This window comes from Corvus kubaryi, unplaced genomic scaffold (assembly GCF_017639235.1).
Source record: "Corvus kubaryi isolate FWS band 111438036 unplaced genomic scaffold, C.kubaryi_AGA036_p1.0 37341, whole genome shotgun sequence".
Lineage (NCBI taxonomy): Eukaryota > Metazoa > Chordata > Aves > Passeriformes > Corvidae > Corvus > Corvus kubaryi.
The window spans coordinates 12,442,677-12,463,692 of NW_024581112.1; the positions used below are offsets into that span (position 1 = coordinate 12,442,677).

General features: G+C 41.0%; 1 protein-coding gene across 2 annotated transcripts; it reads right to left on the minus strand.

Annotated features, from left to right (window-relative positions):
* Positions 1–315: 315 nt before the first annotated feature.
* TMEM139 (transmembrane protein 139) lies at positions 316–5,180 on the minus strand. Of its 2 annotated transcripts, none has more exons than XM_042031354.1 (4): positions 5,072–5,180; positions 4,673–4,834; positions 3,421–3,729; positions 316–2,143 (listed from the first exon to the last, which is right to left on the minus strand). In XM_042031354.1, the coding sequence occupies exons 3-4, from the start codon at positions 3,666–3,668 to the stop codon at positions 1,675–1,677; spliced, it is 717 nt and encodes a 238-aa protein (XP_041887288.1). In that variant the 5' UTR covers positions 3,669–3,729; positions 4,673–4,834; positions 5,072–5,180; the 3' UTR covers positions 316–1,674. The 2 variants fall into 2 exon arrangements, with proteins under 2 accessions (XP_041887288.1, XP_041887289.1); XM_042031355.1 differs by lacking the exon at positions 5,072–5,180 and adding an exon at positions 4,979–5,047.
* Between the last annotated feature and the right edge of the window lie 15,836 nt (positions 5,181–21,016).

Below are 21,016 nucleotides of genomic sequence, written 5' to 3' on the forward strand. Positions count from 1 at the left end.
GTCACATACCTGTGATACCTTTTGGTGACCTTTATTTCATTTCTGTTCGCAGACACAGGAGGGAAATGTAAGTAGTGATTGCCATTAAAGAAATCATGTTGCCTTTATCAGCAAGTTTGTCTCTCATAATACTTCCATGATAGAGGTATCATAATTGCTTCATCAATAATGATAATAAAGTAATTCAGCTGTAGATTCAGAAATTGAACTCCTCTCTTTTTTCTAAGCCAAGATTATCAAATAAGAAGAATGTAAGCAAAAGAATGGCTTTGTGGAGTGCTTCTTTTGGGAGGAAAAATTAATGATGCCACCAGGAATTTTTAATGCAGTCCTGTTTATTTATAAACAACATAAAAGATCTTTTTTTTTCTTTGAACTATAAAGAATCAAACAATAAGAAATAATTTATTTGCTTCTAGCCTATGGTTTGATGGTTCCTCATATGAATAAAGATGCAGTCATGTGAGCAAGGCTGTGATGACTGCTGCTCTCCTTCACAGGAGGCTCGGACCACCATTTTTATTTTTTAATTTGGACATTCACCAGACGCAAATGCATCTCTTTTCATGCTGGAGACCACTTTGACACTGCAGAGCTGATCGGTTTAGCTCACCCTTTAAAAAGGCACAGCATCACTGATCAGTGACTGCTAGAACCTGCCTACAGCCTAGAACCGTCATGATGAAGGCCAAATGTGCCTTGGGACTGTTGTCCTCAGGTGCTCTGTGCTGCAGCTGTGACCTTGGCAGACACACTGGACCTTTCCAGAGCCCACAGAGAACTGGAGGAGCTTTGGCCTTTCTGTGCAAGTGCTTGCCATGATGACAATAAAGTGTCTCGTGTTAGAGTACATCTGTAGTACAGCAGAGACATACACCCTGCTGTAGAGCCATGAAGGCTAGTGGTCCAGGCAGAGAATGCTTACATGTGTATGTATCCCATTGCTGGCCTCTCTTGCAGGGGGAAAGCTTATCTCCCTCTTGTCCACCACTGGCTGTGTGGGATGAGATCTTCGTGAACAACCAAAGTCATTTAATGCATACTATCAACCTTTCAACCCTAAGTGACAGGTATCAGGTGGTACCAGCTTCCAGATGCAGTCAGCCACTCTCCCCTCAGTTACAGTCCCATGTAGCACAGTTGAGGATGTGGAGCAGGTGTGGCAGAGGGACAGTAACAAACAGCTTAGACCATAAATTTGTGTTGCTGCAAAACAGCAACTCGAGGACTGCAGGCTTGTTCTCTCTGTAGGGATTTCAGGGTGGCTGATGACCACAAAGCACTCAGCAATATTGCTGTTTGCAATGCACAGGCAGATCCTGCTTAGCATTGTTTCTATTCCTCGCCTTTTTCAGGCAGATTCTTCTGGCTGCATCCTACAGTCCTTCTTCAGAGGTCTTTTGGCAACCTTTTCTCTTCTCATGATTTACTTCTCCTCTCCCATAAAAGTGCATCTCCAGTTTGAGAATGCTGCCATATATAACACAACTTTCCTTACAGAGGTTTTAGGTATCTGCCAGGACAAAGCAGTGTGGTATTGCATTGATTTATATTTCGTGCAAAAAGATTCTAGTAACATCAGAAGCTGGGTCTGTAGTTCAACTCTGGTTCAAAGAATGGTGAAACAAACATTTGCATTTTCAGGCAAAGCAATCTCAGCCATTTACCTGCCCTCTAGGAGCATCCTGTATTGGAGTGAGGGTTTGGTTCTGTATGCATAGAAGGTGAAATCAATCCTAATGCAGAGGGCTGGTGAGCATCTTCAAAGACCTCATCACTGATGGCAATCTCATAAGCAGGTGGTGGAGTGAGTGGCTCCACTGGTTCGAACCTGTCTTCAATATCTTTCTCCTCATGGATGTCCGAAACAAACCGCTGCAGTCTTGGAGGCAGCACCAGCTGCAGCTGCATCCTGGAGCCCGTGTCTGTCTCAGGAGTGTGCATTGTGTCTGGTGGCAGTGGCCCCCGGAGAGCCTCCTCCATCATCTCCTGTTGGGCAGAGGATTCAATAACTACATTGTATGGGGGCGGCTCACTCAGCGGCAAGGGCACGGAGCCTGGGTTGGATGTAATTGTCCATATTGCTGGAGCTGACATGGACATCACCTCCTCGTAGGTGGGCGCTTCGTAGGCAGCGTTCACCCTGTGCCAGAGAGCAAGGCCAGATACACTTGTTATTTTACTGCTTAGTTTATGTTTATAGTACAGATCTGTAGGGACCATGCTACAATCAAAAAATGGGACTGAGGATATCTCATGTGGTATTGCTGTGTAGGATATTCTGCCTCTGAATCAGCTCACCTCTCCAGCCAACTTAATATCTTTCTTACTGGTATAGCAAATAGCTCATCCGACCATTTTCCCACACTCCCCAGAGTAAGTGAAGCTACCCATACTGTTCAGTTCAGTGTCCTAGGCTTAACCTGGTGTCCTCCTACCAGTTAAAATTTATTACTAAGAATTGCTAGTTATCTCATGGAATAAAACAGGACCTAATTTTTTTAATACATTAGCTCAATGTTCATCCATTTTTAAGAAGTGAAGAAAATTAAGTACTTTCATTTAGTTTAAACAAGGACTAATTATTCTGTCTTTAAAAGAATTATCTGCAAAGAAAAAATGTTACTTTAGAGACATTTTTCTTTTCAGGTCATATTTTTAAATAAAAAGATACTAGTTTTCTTCAAGTATGCCCCCAAACTAGCAAAGCCCAATATAGACTTTTTTAATATGGTCTTTCTAAAAATAAACACTGTATTTAGGAATATCAAGTCATTTATGCATGTGGATAGTGATTATCTGCTTTATACAAGGAAGCAAGGCTACAAATAAAGTCCAACTCTTCAAGGACAATAGGCAAACTGGGGTTAGATTGGGCAATGCTGAGAACCTGCAAATGCACATGAAGCCAAAAAGAAGTGGAAATATTCAGAGCATCTAAAAATCAGGGGGTTTATTACTGCCAAGCTGGGATTTTAAGAGTGAAAACACACCCAGTTGCAGGTTTCTCTTAAAGTTTGCCGAGAAACAGTTGCTCTAGATATAAGGTTTATAGAGCTAAACCCAAATAAGATTTGGTATTGCTTCAGCATTTTTTCTTTTTCCTTGTCTGACTCATTGTTTGGAAAGCCTCAATTACTCAAACAAAAATAAAATGGGCCTGGATTGGTTTAACATTGGCAAGTTTTAGCAAATCAGTTCCCAGGGGGAAGAAAATATATCATATCATAAAAGGTACAGGACATGTGTGGCACTGACATTTGCAACCTCCACGTCAATAATGAGGGAAAACCACCTGAAAAGAACTTTGGTCTTTGGGAACGGAGTCTGCGTTTGGTGCCTCAGAGGAAGGGCTGCAAAAGGGTGTGTAAAATGGCCAAGAGCGAGGTGAGAAAGAGGAGTAACCAGGTTGCTGCTTACCCTGCTTGGCTTTGCCTGTTTGGAGGTATTTCATTTGCGTCATGCTGGTGTTGATTCCTCAGGTAACACTCGACAAACATACTCAGCAAATAGCCGACCAGGCACACTCCCCCTACCCCGAGGAAGAAATAGCCTACGGGGTTGATGTTAGAGGAAATGGCCAGCATGGTGACCCCGATGAGAAGAGCAGCAGTGAACAGAAGCAGCAAGGTTTGGCGGATGTTCTTCCAGCGTGTCTCTAACCACATGGCAGAAGGGATGGTGGTAGCAGGCACTTGAGAACAGATGGGCACTTAAAGGGACAGACATCTGTGGAAGATGGAACAGTTTTTTCAACATGAAACATGAGCATTTAAATAGATTTATAAGCATTGTGACTGAAGTAAGAACATACACGCTCGAGTACATGCACGTATATCATAAGCCTGGGAAATCTGTGCACACCAATGTAAACATACTAGAATTTCCTGTGTGCGTGCATGTTGAATAGCTGGAATACTTGGACACAATTGCAAAACATAAAATGCAGAAATAGACCATCAGCACTTATTACCAGGCATATCTAAAAAGCTCTGGCTTAACAGGGATGCAGATTGAGGTTACTGCAAAAGCAAGACACAGAATAACTTTAAGGGTTAATTCTAGGACATTTGTGCCTTGCATAATGAACATTCAAATACTCATTCAGGTCCCGGAAGAAAAGCAGCATTATTTAATGGGCCTGTCTGACCTGGTAAATTGAGCATCTAACTTCAGTGTAGCACTAGAGCAGTAATGTAACTTTAGGTTCTGGATATAGCTGGGTATGTGTGCTTTTGTAAAATGTAGGCATTTATTTGAGTATTTGCCTGTATCCTCAGTTCTTTCTCTGCTGATGTGCTTTTTTTTGCTCTGTTCTCAGACAGGAGAGCCTTTCCTGACCCCCATTCCAAACCCCATTTCTGTGAAAGAGACAGCAGTTGCCACTGTGTGCAGGCAATATGGAATGAATACCAGGGATCTGTGGCATTCAAGAACACCATAATTAAGGAGCTGTCTTGCATGTGTTATACTAATCTACATCTATCTGGCTGTTTTGGTGAAGATCTCTTTGAAGGAAAAAGCGTGACACAATGGGCATATTTTTTATGAATATGCATCTCCAAACAAATACAGTTTTTTATGGCTCCATGTTACATTGTGTGCTTTCCCCTCACTACAGCAAAAATAGTTAAGTGTATATACACAAAAGAAGCACATTTTTTCTACTTACCAGAAAGAGGTTTTGGTAGGTACGAGCAGTCATGTTTTAACTTCTCTCATCACAAGAAAAAATGTGCACTGCTGCTTCCCGTTCTGACCCGAGAATAGAACACCAGTTAAAACTCTCCCTTCCTTCTTCTGAGTTTTTCGGTAGGGAGAACAATGAAGATTTCTTTGGAAAATAAAAGTCAGAAACTAGTGAATATGGGAAGATACCAACTGATGGGAAGATCTCATTGTACGAGTTTTGTGTGGGAAAGTAGAATCTCCGTTTTCCAGGTTCTGAATCCAAAGCAGTTTCTAGACGATCACATACCTCCTACTCTTTCGCAGCTCTTCTCGGTCTGTCCCACAAAAGCAGGAAACTCATTAGGAAAGAGGGCGGAGTGAGCAGTGGGGGAGTGCTTACCTGTGTCGTATCTGTTTGGTCTGCTTTACTTCAATGAGAGAAACTGCCCTGAAAATTCCGGGTTTTTCCCCACGTAGCAAAGGAATCTTGATCTCTGCCTCACAAAGCAGGAACAACTGCCTGCCCAGCCCACATCATGTGGCCCACGCATAAATCTATTTATGACTTCTGTAAAATGTAAATTCATATGCTTGTCCTGATCAAGTGCTGTTTGTCAAATGTTGTTTTATGCCCTCTTTGATTTTACAACCAAAAGGGAAAAAAACGGGGCAAGAGGTTATTATTTCACAGAAGGCTGAGTTAAAAACATTTTTACTCCCTGATGTATCTGGGAATGAGAGGTAATGATAAGCAGCAGAACTGAATTAGGTACTGAATTACTTCTGTTATCTGAACCTTTCGTGTGTGTCTGAAAATTAGAATAGAATAGAATAGAATAGAATAGAATAATTTCAGTTGGAAGGGACCTACATCTACCCCAATTCCCCACCTGCTTCAGGGCTAACCAGAAGCTAAAGCATGTTATTAAGGGCATTGTCCAAATGCCTCTTAAACACTGCCAGGCTTGAAGTATTGACCATCTCTCTAGGAAGCCTGTTCCAGTGTCTGACCACACTCTAGGTAAAGAAATGCTTCCTGACACAGCTTTAAGCCATCTCTACTTGTCCTGTCACTGGATCCCTGGGAGAAGGAATCAGCACCTCCCTCTCCCTTTCCCTTCCTCAGGGAGCTGCAGAGAGCAAGGGGGCCGCCCCTCATCCTCTCTTTTCTCCAAACTGGACAAACCCAGAGCCCTTAGCCGCTCCTCACAGGACACACCTTCCAGCCCTTTCACCAGCTTTGTTGCCCTCCTCTGCACACATTCAAAGACTTTCACACCCCTCTGAAGTGGCGGCGTCCAGAACTGTTGCCAGCACTCCGGGTGAGGCTGCGCCAATGCTCCCATGAGTCCTTCCCTATTCACAAATAGCAAGTCTAGGAGGGCATCTTTATTAGTTGTCTCACTGAGTATCTGTGACAAGAAGTTATTTCCTGCAAACTTCAGGAATTTCCTAGATGTGCTCATCTAAGCAATTTGTTATTCCCAGCTGATGTCTGGGAAGTTGGAATCTTCCATAGGGGTAAGGGCTGCTGATCAAGAGATTTCTCTTAAATGTCCTTAGAACTCATCAGTGCTTACCTCACTGTAAGTTCTTGAACACTACAGGATGAATTATCTCCAGGAGCAGGCTGGAGCTCATGGTTGGGTGTCTGTAACAGGAAGATGCACAACTGCTAAATGTTTATTAATAGTATTTAGTTTGGAAGTTTAGACCAACAAGAATCACATGAGGTTTAACAAAGATAAATGTAAAGTCATGCAGGGACAGAATAATCCCAAGCAGCAGTACAGGCTGGGGCCAGACTGACTGGGATGCAGCTCTGCTGGAATAAACTTGGTGGACATGATGAAAGGGAAGCTCAACAGGAGTCAGCAGTGTGCCCTTGAAGCAATGAAGGTAAACTTGTGTCCTGGGCTGCATCAGTACGAGGGTAATGAACAGATCAAGGGGTGGGATTATTCTGCGCAGCACTTGTTAGGACATACCTGAAATATTGTGTACAGTTTTGGTCCCCCCAGTTTGGATGTGATCTGAAAAACTGGATATGATCTGGTGAATGCTTTGAGGGTTGGAGAACTTCGACAACTTAAAGAGGTTGGATTTGTACAGCCAAGAGGAGAGAAGGCTTGGGCAGGTGGTGAGTGTCTACTCAGAGTTTTCTAAGAGTAGTAGGTAGTTGCAGAGAGGAGGGAGGGAGTCTTCATGAGAGTACATGGTGACAGCATAAGAGGCAACAGGAAAAAGGGTAAGTGCCTCTAGATATAATAAAAACAGTCTTTACTGTGAAGACAGCAAAATGCCATTACTTGCCCAGAGAAATGGAGGAATCCTCTTGACTGGAAATACTCAAGACAGAGCTGAGTCCAGGGCCCAGCTTTCAGTAAGAGGTTGGATCAGATCATCTGCCTTTCCAGCCTAGACTTGTCAGTGTTTCTATGTTTTGAATATTTTCTCCTTATAATTGCCTTTTTGGCTGCTGACAGATAAAGGACCTTTAGCTTTGATTGTTGTCCATTCTTTGCTTTCAAGAGAATTCTTTTGAAGAGGGCAGACTTAACACCCACATAAAGGGGAGAAAGTCAGGAGTCTGGTGTGTAGCATGTCATTTTGCAAGGCTATTATTTAGATGGAAAATATGATTTCCGTTTTGGGTTGGCTGGTGTTGAGAACACCTTAACTGCTAAGGAAGATTTGAGAAAACTGTTTTGACAGCCTCTTTACACAGGCATCATGACTGACCCATGGTGGAATCTGCACATGTCGGTACAAACAGCAACTACCTTCTACTCAGTGTAGCTGGTGGTTGTTAGAAACATTCCTCAGAGAGAAAAGATTTATATCCTACTGATTTGAGGAGGTAATTGAAGTTATTCCTCCTGCCTGTTCTGTATTTCCTCCTGTCCTCCTTTCAGTGATTCAGTGCTCAGGTGATCTCTTGCTGAACCAGCCCAGCCATCTCAGCTAGTGGGAAAGTACTTACATTTTTCCAAAGTGAATTTACTTGACTTAATCTACTCGTTGTATCATCTAACCATTTGTTCCCCATTAAAGGGAAGCAATAGGAATGCATAGCCAGAGTGGTGGAGGAGAAGGGAGGAAGAGTGGGAATAATTTCCAGGGCTGTAGTGGCTGTCATTTGATTGACTTGACCCAAACCATTGGAGTAGAAGGAAATTCCTCCTTTTTGGATGGAGTAAGCCCACAGAAAGGTGTAGAATCTAAGACTCATTTTTTACTCAGCAAAGCCTGTTAGATGTATCGTGGATTACCAGCTCAGCCTGATGACTTTAGACAACTCCTAGCTCTGGTATGTACACTGACTACTGTCCAAAGGCCCCAACAATCTGACCATTGTTGAATCCCCCTTGTTAGTTCCTATAGAAGGCACTTCAGCTGTGTGGAGGGAGCTGAGGCACTTTGCTTGTCTGCACATTCTCCTGTGGGGAGTAGCCACTGCTTTGGGGCTGGATCTTTTTGCTAAGTTAATAGAAAGTCAGAAAGGTGAATAAATGCTTCATTATTTGGTGGAAAACTACTTCTGTGATTGGAAAGGCTGTATTTGATTTGTGGATAGATAGAAAGATGTTGGTTTTGCTGACAATCTGTATAGTAGTTTTGATAAGTGCACAATTTTTAAAAATACTCTTAGTTATGAAATATCAGGATGAAAAAGGCTAGAAATGGTAGGTCTTTGTTGAATTGGTTGTTGTTTGTATTGATTGCATCAGTTTATTTCTGTTGAAGTTCAGAGTTCAGTAACTCCTGTAGAGTTTACCCATGCAGTTCATGGATGACTGTGCTGAATCTTTAGGAATTATTTCCATTTATTTACAAGCACGCATAAAACAACAGTACTTTATGATGCAGCTGTGTGTGCATTAGTTAAACATGTTTATAATGTGACACATACTGCTTTATTGGTCTGAGGATACAAAGCAGGATAAATTCCTGTGAACTAACCTTTGCAATATGTTTTCTAGCAGAAAAGTGCTTCTACATGAGGCCTTTTAGCATTTCTGAAGGACTTCGGAAATTTTTATCTGTCTGCTGTTATGGTTCTCTCCATAGTCTGGTTCAGACTGTCACTGGGATCCCTAACAAAGAAAAATTGATCACACAGCTGCATCAAGAAGTCTCTGGTGATTAAAAGGCACAGAAAATGTAGTGGGGCTTGGGTAAGGCCTGAGAGATATCACTCTGCAGGGTTTGTTAAACAAGGTGTTGAAGCCTGGGAGAGTAAACAAGGACATTTATCCTGCCATCCTAAACTGTCTCCCTTTCATGTGCAGTAGAGATTTTTTTTTTTTCAGAAAGCTTTCTGTTCTTTGTTGTTTGGTCATACTGTGGGAACCTTCATTTAACAGCATATTTCTTCAGTTAGGATCGTGAATTTATTTTTTTTATTCTTTCTTTGTTTCTTCCAGTATCTTGTTGTCAGCCTCTAGGAAGCATTTCACCTTTCCCCTGTTTCATCTCACTATCTACTCAACCTCCTGCCCCAACTGCTACTAATTAACTTCGTACCTACAGTAAGCTCAGTTATCAGCTTGGTATGCAGAGAAGCTTGCTTTATTCCCAAGGGCTTGTGACGTGCACGATTATTCTGACTGTAATCGCTAAGTCTGTTCTTCCCCATAACCTTGTCCTGAGCAATTTCTGAGAACCTGAGCAAGTACTGGGGACAAAGTGTTACTGAGCCACCTTTTCCAGTCTTGTCTGTCTATTCTTTTGTCCCCCAGGTTTTACATAGTCACTTTTGTGACTAAGCAAATTGCATCACTGCATTTTATCTAGAGAGATCATGGGGCAGTCATAAACTCTGGTTGATGTTTCTGGTCAGTTTAATGTTTTAGGCAGGAGAAAGCAAAATCCCAAGGAAAGCGAAATGCTTATGCTTGGATATTCAAAATATGTATGTAACTTTGGAAAAACTGTTTGTGTTTGACCTGCCAGAGCGTAATGGTCATACACTTCTTGGGAACTGACAATCTCTGTTTCCTTCCAGTTTATTCCAGTTCTTACAGGACAGTGATTGGAAGTTATATGCGTAGTCACTGTGTGGTGGGGTTTTTTTGGCATGGCTGTCTTCTACCTGCAGTGGCTTTTCTCTGTAGATCAGGGATGAGATGTGGTCACAGAAGGACTGATATTACACAAAGAGCTTCTACTGCTACTATTAATTCCTCAGCTGTCTTAAGGATGCCTGAAAAGCATAAATGTACAGAGATTTATTACCACCGTCCTAGGCCCTAGGGTATATCACCGTATCCCGCAGCCATGGGGAGGAGGAGGAGAGAAGATCCAGCAGGCAGGAATTGTGCAGCAAGATTGATTTATTTAATTATTTTACAAACTCTTTTATAGACTTTTTTCTTCATAGTCTAATTGGACAAAGGATCATCCACCCCTTGGGTGATTGGCTAAAATCCTAAAACATCCATTGTCAAAATATTTTCCTACTGTACTATAAACAAGACTTTTCAAGGCTGCAGGTGTTTGGTTGTTTACATAACTCTGCTCCTCTTCTGTGTGAGAGAAAAGTCTCTCACGGGCTTAGAAAATAGCAAGAAAATCCTTGCTAGCAGAATTCTTGTATCCACAGAGATTGAGTCAGAGACAATTGTTATGTTGTGCAGAACTAAAGGATTTCTCTTTTCTGAAAGTGGGGAGTCGCATTTAAGATGTGAAGTGTTTTCAGGGCTGTCTGCACACCTTACATTCCTAAGTATTTAAAATTAATAAAGCAGCACCTCCTTTTCCTGCCGGGAGAGGAACAGAAAAGAAACAAGCATTTACCAAGATGATATGAGGGGTTTTATATCCTCTTACAGACTTTTAAACTCACTCACATCAGGTTTTGCTTTTTCTCTGGGAAGAAAAAAAAAAAGTGAAGTCTAGAAACTTCCTCATCTTTTTGTTCTGAGTTCTCCTTAGGGCAAGCACTTTAAAATTGTGAGGTTTCATTAGCACTGGTAAAACTTTCTGCAGCTGGTTTAGTTTAATAATAGAGCCCAGCCTGGTCTAAATTATTTACTTTTTGCTGGAAGACTTTCTACACTTGTGTAGAATCTGCACACTGCAGTACTTCTACTGAGATGTTACTGTATGTGGGATTTAAATTAGCAGTACGCACTTCTCTTAAGAATTCCACCCTGGTGACTGAAATGCTACTAAATGGAACACTACAGTGACCTCTCCTCTCTTGCTAATTTAGAGATCCTAATGTGGATCAGACAGAGGACAAAATGGCTGTGACTAAATGTCAAGAAGGAGGGCATTTAAAATCCTACTGCCACAATATGGTGAACGAATCACGTGGAATACTGTGGAAATTTCCATAGTGTGGAAAGAGCAAGTGAGCAGAAAGAAATAGTTGTAAGATGAAACTAATGACTCAATTGAGAATAGTTAAAAGAACACAGGAAGATAATTTGCTGTCATTCTAGACTGTACTAGGTGTCTCTGGAAAGAAGAGAAAATAAAACCTGTGTGTGCTGAGCAGCTTTACTGTGGAACATTCCTTTTCTCCAGACGTAATTTCACCATTCTAAAATAGGAAAGTTTTCAGCCAAAGGACATGAGATGCAGTGAGAAAAGTTAATGCGTAATTGCTGCAGAGTTTCTGTTCCTTATCTTCCTCCCTGGTCCTAGCGACATGTTCTTGCTGCTTATGTTGCCAAACCTGTTATATGCTGGAGCCCTCCCTGACATGTTCGGAATTGTTAACAGGGCATAAACAAGTAAAAAGGGAAAAAATGCTATTTTCTCTTGTGTCAATACACTGACAGTCACAAAAACATGCAGGAAGCACCAGTATGGCCACAGGAGAGGAGAAAGGACCTCATAGCCTATTTCTGTGTTGAAGAAAGGGGGATGCCCTTTTCCTTTCAACAGCATTAGATGGTTTTTGCTAGGGAATCACACACAAAATATTTGGGAATTACCACCCAACAGTAAAATACAGTATACTTGGGTTGGAATTCAGCGACTATGCAACTCACTGTGGACTAAAACATAATAGACATGAGAAGATGAGAAAGAGGTTGAAGTGCCTGTTGCAGAATGTAGATTCCTGAACAGGAATTTGGCATCGTTTCCTGTCACTAGTGGGGCCCACAGTGTCTCTCCATAAGGTGCTCCTACATTCCTATTCTATAATGTTGCACTTTCTTCAGATTTTTTCAGTGAATAGTGGGGTGGGAGAATGGGGAAAGTGTTGCCAGACAGAGAAATCACTTAACTATTTTATTGATGAGTTGTGCTTAGGAGAAGAAGAGTACACTGCTGTTATTGGTACTGGTCCCTCTCTGAGTGCTGTGCTTTGTAGCAAATATAGCACAGAATCCCACGTGCTCCTTGATGCCTGTTCTCAGCCTAAGGTGCTCATAGTCTAAAGCAAGTGTGACAAAGCCACAGAATAATTTACCTATGGAAGACCAGACAAAGATTACTTAGTATGAAAAGAAACTCTAACAAAGAAAAGAAAAATTAATAAAATCTATTTTAGTAAAGATAGGTTTTGCCTGAAAACTAGATCTATAACTGGAATCCTTTTTTTTTTTCTTCATTAGATATTCTCCACTCAAAGGCAACACTGTTTCAGCCTAGTTTTACCACTAGCTTTCACTGCACTTCGCTCCAGCCACATACCATAAAGGCAGCACACCTCAGAGAGAGGAAACTCAATCTGGTTCCTTTTTCTGCCTCAGGAAAAATGGGTATTATATTTCAGTTACATCCCTGCAAATAGGCATTCACAGGAGTCAGTGAAAGAGCAAATATGTAATTTTATGAAAGCAAATAGTCACATGAGCTGAAAGGAACATAGTTTTTATCTTGGCATGGTTCCTCATTCTGAGCTGTCAGTTTATTTAGTGATACAGCCAGGTTTTGTCCAGTTCTGGCATGGATTTGCATTCCTAATGGACACTGCCAAATTAGCAAGAGCACATGATAATGCATTTCTGGTATGTGCCATTGTCATGCCTTGTAGTGTTGCAGTTTGTATGGCATCTGCATTGTCACTCTGGTACATTCTAGAATGTCATTGTGACAATGTTTCAGATGTTTGTTCCTGTGGGGGCAAACGACTGTTTCCAAGGTCAACCATCAGCTGCAGGAACAGCGTCATAAAAGCAGCACACCACATCACTGCCAGTCCAGCCTGCTCCTTGTAAATTAGCACTGTGAAAGCAAGACACCACCTTTTGCTTTCTCCTGAGGCGGCAGCAGTAGTGATCCTGCAACTCCTATTCTTTGTGAAGGGGAACTCTGCATTATCAAGGCTTCTGTTGCTGAGAGATAGCTTTCTAGTTCACTGTAGGCAACAAAAAACCAGGACACTCAATATGCAGAATCAGCTGCATATCTGGTTGAAGTGACGGCTTTGAGAATTTATTAATGGTGATGAGTGTGTAAGTCTGCTTGTTCCACACTGTACCGGTTTCATGAGAAAGCATTGACTGGTTGCAAAGGGTCTTTCTGTGAAAATGAGAAGATTGCCATGGAAGGGAGAATTTCAGGGTGGAGTGGTCATAGTTTGTGGACATTTGTGTTGAAGTGAAGTCATATTTGATGCTGAAGATGATCCTTGTGATGGTGCCTCTGTTTCTTGAGAAGAGTTGCTAGTTTAGTGGCTATTGGCAACCTTTGATTCATAGAACTATTCTGTGAAATCCCTTGCAGATGAAAGATGTCAGAGTGAGTCATGAGAAGGTGTTAACTATTTGAAAAGCTCTCATTGACACTTGGTGTATGAGAGATCATAGTCTTGGCTGAAGAGATTTCTTTGACTATATTGGCAGTACTGATGAGGTATATATTCTCCTTCACTGCCTGCTCTGTTCCTCCCTGCTTCCTCCAAATATATCTCCAAATGTCTTCTTTGATTAAAAATAAAAGGATAATAGTCTTTTATCAGTATCACCATTATATGACCCTTTACTTCTCACATTTGAATGTGTGCCAGTATGTGACACCCAGAGCTCTCACAAGTTTCCAGCCTACACCTGCTTGAGATCCATTGATATTGACAAAATCTCCAGGTTCCCATTAATATTGATGAAGTTTCCAAGTTTCTGATACATGGTGGTGCTCCTTTTACTCAGATTCTCCTCCTGATGAAGCTACTCAGCAACAACTTTCACCATCACCAAGACTTCCTAAATTTGTACTTCAGGCACTGTTACGGCATGGACATTTGGCCATCTGAAGAAAAGATAAAGGGCCTCCATGATGAGAGCTGACTCCTCTGCTTCCTTGGCAATATTATGTTCACCTGCTGTTTTTAAATGATATTTGCAAATTAGGGGACAGGGCAGAATGAGGATTGTATGGAGATGAACTGATTTTCAATTTCCTATGAGCACTGTAAAGGCCAGATGATTTTTATTTATGCAAAATCCCTGACAATTGTTTGCTTGTATTGAGGACTGCATGTCTTGCTTCTGCTTGCTGCTTTCCTCTTGCAATCCTACCCTGAAGTGTCGTTCCATGGCAGCCCAGCTACAGTGAACTTCATTAAGCCTGCCTCACAATTTCTAAAATTCTGAACCTCAAGTACATGAAACTGGCACCATCAGTATCTGCCATGTCAACACACTTCCATTATGGGGCTGGAGAAGGCAGAGATATGTTCATTTCCAAAGAAAGGCTTGGTACAGAGATTATGTTTATGCTCCTATTTTATATTTCGTTAATTTGGAGGGTGAATATTTTTTCTTACAAGTTGTGCTGAAATTAATAGGACAAACAAGCAGTGTGGAATTTGGCTGTAAACATGTTTCAAAACAAAACAAAGACAAAATCAAGGCTTCTTGTGAATTGTGGCTCTCTAAATGGAGAAGTTTTGGCTAGAAATTGCCATAGTAAGAGGTTTTTGTGGTAGGTCAGCAAGAAACAGTGGAAATGGAACAGCTTGAAGAACATATACAAAATGCTGAAAAATCAAACCTGACATTCTCCAGATTAATACTGGATGTATGCTCTTGAATGAGCCAAAGGGAAAAGAAATTACTATTTTGGGGTGATAGATGAGAGACTGGTATTAAAAACAACAAGGCTGTGGTTAGGTGATCTCCCACATTTGACATGCCTATGCAAAACTCTTCAGGATGAGAGAGTTGTTGTTGCTGATCCTAAACTCTCTGGTCTGGCTGTTGACCCTTCCGAGTTATCTCCATAGCATTCACACCAAGCCAGCTGGGCTGGTTAGTTGAGCACTCACAAAGTGTAAATATTTACTGCCTAACAAATCTAACTTCTCTCTTTTTGGTAGAGTCCCACAATTGATTATAGCTCTGCATTTCATTCCACAAATATATTTAGATCAGTATATATAAATATATTTATCAATTCTTAATATTCTTTGAGAAGGAAGGAAACATCTTTCCCTCCTTTCATTACATTTTAGTTTGTGCAGATCTACTTGCTGTTAAAAGATTGCTGTATTTTCCCTGTTCCCAGTTTTCTGTCACCAAAGCATTGCTGGCATTCTTTATTTCAGGTCTACAATTTATTGAAGACCACTTGCTTGCTGAGAATGCCTGAATGCCTTTTATCCCATGCTCTGCTGGTTTGGGCTGTGGTAGAGTTAATTTTCTTCAAAGTAACCATGACACATGATGGAGCCTGCTGTCCTGGGAATGGTTGAACACCTGCTTGCCCATGGAAAGCAGTGAATTAATTCCTTGTTTTGCTTTGCTTGTGTGTGCAGACTCTTTACCTATTAACTGTCTTTATCTCAACCCATGTGTTTTCTCACTCTTACCCTTTTGATTCTCTCCCCCATCCTGCCACAGGGAAGTAAGTGAGCTGATTTCACTGCAATCTACTAGGATTATTTTTACTGTAGCAGTTCAGCTCCCCGCAGTCTGGGAATTCTACTGGATTCTTACTAACCAAGGTGCTCTATGCAGGCTGATTTTCCAGTGGTGCTTGTCCTCTTAGTGCTATCCAGGCCACTGACGTGCTTAACAAACTGGCCATAGAATTTTTTTTTTTTTTTGGTCATTTAAGTTTGATGTGGAAACACTGTTTTGTGAGACATGTTGTTTGATAGTACTCCTAAATGTTTAGGGGGCACTTGTCTGTAACAAGTAAACTTGAAGCCACAGATTCCATTTTTACTGCTTAGCTGACACACAGAATATATGTATTTGATAAATGTATGTGTACCTATAATGCACAGCCCACACATGCCACACAGAACTGTATCCTAGTGTGATATGTACTGTGCAAACACATTAGGACACATATTTAACCATTCATAGAAGCAAAATGTCCCCCACATTCCTAATTAATAGATTTTCTAAGTATTTAGGGTTAGTGTATGGTTCCTAAATGTAGACACTTTCTTACTGCATCTCATGAAGTGATTCTTTTTAAGTTGTTACGTATTCCAAGTATTTGTCAAAGCAAGTATCACCTGTTCTCTGCTGTTGTACATGCTTACACTACTGGACCCTCCTTATTCTCTGTGTGTCCTTATTGATTAAGAAATAAATGATCCATTATTTTGTGTCCTAATGCTCTTCATAAACCACCCTCACTGCTTTCCAGGTGGCTTGTTGATGTGGAATAATTGCTAGGTGCTTTCCAGTGAAATTCTAGTTAGTAATTAATTGTGAACAGTCTGCACTTTGTTTGTTTACTGTCCTGATTCCTGTAAGTAACGATGTCCTTCCCTTGCCCTGACTGGAGAAAGGCACTGTATCGAAGGCTTTTCTTTGATTGTCGAATAGTGGGAAGGAAGAGGGAAACAAGGAGATTGTTCCTGTAACTGGCACTGACTTCTGATTTGGGTAACCTCAGATCAATTTCCAGTTGCTACAAAGCCTTCAGCCGTGACTTTATGCAAATCCTTTCATTCATTGCAGGTCTCTCGGAGAATGTACTCTTTTAAAATGGGGACTGACTCTTATTTTGTGCCTTGGAAATAGGGCCAAGATTTTCCTGAGCTAGCTCGCATCCTCCTTCAATGAAAAAAAAAAAAAAAAAAGAGAATAGAAATGTTTCACTGAAGTACAAATGTTTCACTGAAATAGATAATTTCTCGGTATTTCAGGTGTTGATCATGTCTGAGAAATTGTCAGCACGACCCCCGCCTGTATAAATGCGCCGGGGGTGTAAGTCCTGTTGAGCGTCCCTCTTAGGGCACAGCAGCCTGTTGGCTGCTGCTGCTCCCGCTCCCGCTCCCGCTCCCGCTCCCGCTCCCGCTCCCGCTCCGCAGTGGATCGTGCCGTCCACACTAATCAGCACCGGCTCCCGTTATTAAAGGGGCCGCCGCACCGTTCTCATTTCCCAGAGGAGGGGCCCCGGGTGTTCTGTCCCCGGGGATTCCGCAGCTCGACTTGGTCTGACGGGGCTGCTCCCGCCACCCGTTGTGCTGCAGGCAGCTTTAACCCCTTCTGCGCCCTTCAGAGTTGCAGGAGATGTTTGTGGGAAATAATCCCAGCTGGTCCAGATTATCTGGACAGAGGGAAATTGCACCTTTATCCCTAATTCTGCAAAAGAAGCATATTTGTCTGATTGCCTTTTCATGCAGGCATTCCTCTGTTGTCCTCATCTGCACTGCATCCCGTTCTGACCTCCCTTCCTTCTCATCCTATGTATCTTTCTAGAAGTCAGTGCCACAAAAAAATCTTTGTCTGTGCTTCCTGTCCTTTTGTTTGGATTAAGCAGCTCTTATTCCCCATGTTTGAATACCATTTCATCACTGCAAATTGTTAAACTTGTTGATCCAACCCAGGCAAGGCCCGTATCTTCACCCTTGTGCTTTCCAGCCTTTCCTCGGTCTAATGACTTGCTTCTCTGCTGTCCATCAATCGGTTTTAACATGACCTTGGCAATTCTTTCACTTCTCTGCCTTGATTTCACATGTAATTCACGGATGTGAACTGTCTTTGTATATTCAGATATCACTGCTTTTGAAGGACTGGGCTTACTGAGAGTGTTGAGAGTTTTCCTTTGTTAAATGTATTAGTTAAAGCCAATTATGAAGTTAATGGTGCAGTAAAGCCTAGAAGTGAGTCCTTTCTCTTAACCATGATTACTATATAGATACTGCAGTACTGTTTGCAAAATATGGTCTTTAATTAGAGTGCGTTCCTCTGCTAGAGCTGTCCTCACATCTTGTGTTTTCCATCTCCCTGAGTTATCCTCTTGTTGCGTCCCTGTGATGTATGTCCAGGGCAAGACTTGCTGGATGATACAAACTCTGATTATCCAAGTACTTTCACATATGCCAAGAAAATTTTTACCTGCTGAATGATTAGAGAACTTGATTTCTGGGTGGAAGACATTGGTGAAGAATTTTGACTTGGTTACGATCTGATACACTGAAGAACTTGAAGCTCTTACATATTGCGCTGAAATGATGAACTTTGAGCTTTTGAACACTTTATGCCATGGATTTTCTATCATGCAGTGAATAAAACCATAGAATAAATTAGTATGAAAAGGTCTCATTTAGGTCAATTACTGTGCACAAAATGGTCAGCTTCAAAGCTAGAAGGGCCTTGTATATACATTTTCTGAAGATCTCCAAGAATGATATTACTCAGTCTCTCTCAGCACTTCTCAGTACTGAATCAACCTCATAGGAAGAACAAAAGTTTCCTTGAATACAGCTGAAATTTTCCTTGGTGCAACCTGAATGTTGTCACTTGTCTTTCTGCTGTGCCTACAGTGATGAACGTAGATGTCACTTCTGTGGAGGAGCTGTTTCATCTTTTCTGAATTGTGGCCATTCCAGTCATCTCTGAAATCAGCAAGTAATCCCATAATTTCCTTCCTAATGAATTTTCCCTGTTGATAAATATCCAAAGTTATACTGTCAAAATCCCCCCAATTCATACAGTACTGACAGACAGATAAACTGATAAATATTTCTCATATAATTAAGTTTTACTAGCAGGCAACTTTGCTCAAAGCTTGAAAATAAACTGAGTTGTTATCTAAGGGCTCTGCTGAGAGATTGATACTGCACTGTCATGGGCCTGTTTAAAATTCAGTTGCTTGCAAAGGAGTCCTGCCATATCCCGTTTCCATCACTGGCCACTTATTCCAGTCCCCTTAATTGCACCAGCACTGGCATTCAGGATGTCATCTGGATCCACTGGCTGATCAGAGTGGGCCTCTCCTCTGTCAGCATGGCATGCAGGCAGCTCAAGCTGTTTATACAACTGTACTGATGGACTCAGAGCTCTGTTTCTTTTTTCTGATCCTGGGCGATAGTGAGGGTCAGTATCTCTGTGCCAGTTTATTCTTATGGGGAACACTGGTAATAACAGGAACCAGTATCAGTAATGTATTGTGAGATACTCAAATAAAGGTGGCAAGGAAATGTGAAGTGTTAGTATTTATATGGAAACAATTTATTCTACAGTCTTTACAGACATATGGGAAGACCCAGTCAGTTTATAATCTAAGGGTGACTTAAAGATTTGTATAAATGGCAGGATGTTATAATTGTATTGATTAGGTTATGAATAATACTAATTTTGAGTATATAATACTAATAATACTAAATCATATATAGTATATAAATTGTATATATATAGTATATAAATTGTATATTGTATATAATACAAATAATACTAAATTGTAAGATACCAAAATAGTCATACAATTAGTCCAAATATGAGTCTAATATTCAGAAAAAAGTGTGTAAATCTATGTTCCTATATCTGTAGGTAGATGCACAGGTATTGATATTTGCTGCTTACTGAAAAGCCAAAAATGACTGCTTTTCTAATATTTACAATGCTGATTTTCTTTTATTGAGTTTTACCATGTCTTGTTCTTAATCTACTTTTCTGGAAATAAAGCACACTTTAGACAGTCTGTCTGTGCATGTATAACATTATCCCTTTGTAACTTCCAGAATAGTTACCTTCTACCAAAATGAGGGTATCAAGGTCTCAAAGATAATCTGTTGATTTGATTTTTCTTAAAATTATGTTCTGATAATTTGATAATTATCTCTTTGATAATTATATCAAAGAGAATTTTTTTCCTGTTACTTCGGATAAAAGGTTCCTATAAATTTAATTAAAATAGTCAACTGGGAAAAAAGATCCAAAGGAGGTAAAGGTATCAAAGTGAACCTCATCAAAGATTCAGCACAAGAGAAGGGTCTTGTAAGTGCTCCAGCAGACTGAATTAGAGTTCTTGGACCTGGAACAACTGCACAAAACAAATCTTCGGAAAATTTGTTGTTGTTCCATCTGTAGAACTTGGTGGTTCCAATGCTCACATGAAAACAAAAAGGTGATGACTTTATCTAAAATTAAATATTTCCAGCCTGCAGAATTGTGGAGAAATGCTTGACAAAGCTTGATCTGTAGAGTTTCGAAAACAAGAAGATAATTAAACACAATCCCAGTGCCCTCTTAAAAAGAGTTGCTGGTTTTCAGGAGTTTTACTCACAATTGTGGTTGCAATACCAACATTTTCTATTAGGCATTTTATTTTTAATGCAATTTCAGGAAACTCTTTACTACTTCTGGTAAAATTCCTGCAGACATTTTTTTTCAAAAGATGGGAAAAGTTAAATAGGGCAGAAAAGCCTTGATGACCTACTATTTGAGCATCCTAGTGTGGTGGGGTTTTTATTTGTGGTGATTCTGCCACAGCTATGGTCGTGGGTAGAATTGACAGAACAAATTACTGTGATGTTTGAGATGACACAGCAGGAGGGTGCCCCAGCAGACTGATGGGACCAGGATGATTCAGGGTGAGCTACTCCTGTGCAAAATGGAGTGGTTAATTTGTCCTGGGACTTGAACCTAATTTTGCTGTGAGGCAGATCTAGAACATTCACCCAGTTGTGGGTAGTAGCCCTCTACAAAGGCAAAATGCTTTAAACACCTTGACCTAGGTCTGCCAGAACTCATTTTACCTTTGCCGAAGACTGGTACCACATAAGAATCCTTTAATTATCAACAACAATTGTGACTGAACAATCATTCCAACCCACAGGTCCGTCTCATGACTCATGATTTCCAAAAGCATTTACAGAAAGTACCATGTCATCCTGTCCCCTTAAATTATCCTCTCCCAGTGCCTTTGCTATGGGACTACATCAGTACTACGTAACCATGTTTCAGATTTTTCCAGTCTTCTACTTTCCCTTCCTACTCTGATCTTATACACATGAATTCGCATAACCCAGTTCAATGTCACCAAATAACTGTCATTATACTTGAGAGGACTAGAAAAATGTGCTTTTCTATGGTAAAAAAAAGCAAAAACCCTCTCTCATTTGTAAAGGTCATCCCTGCAGGTCTGGGATTAGAAGCACAGGGAGCAGGATGTGGATGTACAGAGCTGCCTGTCTTCC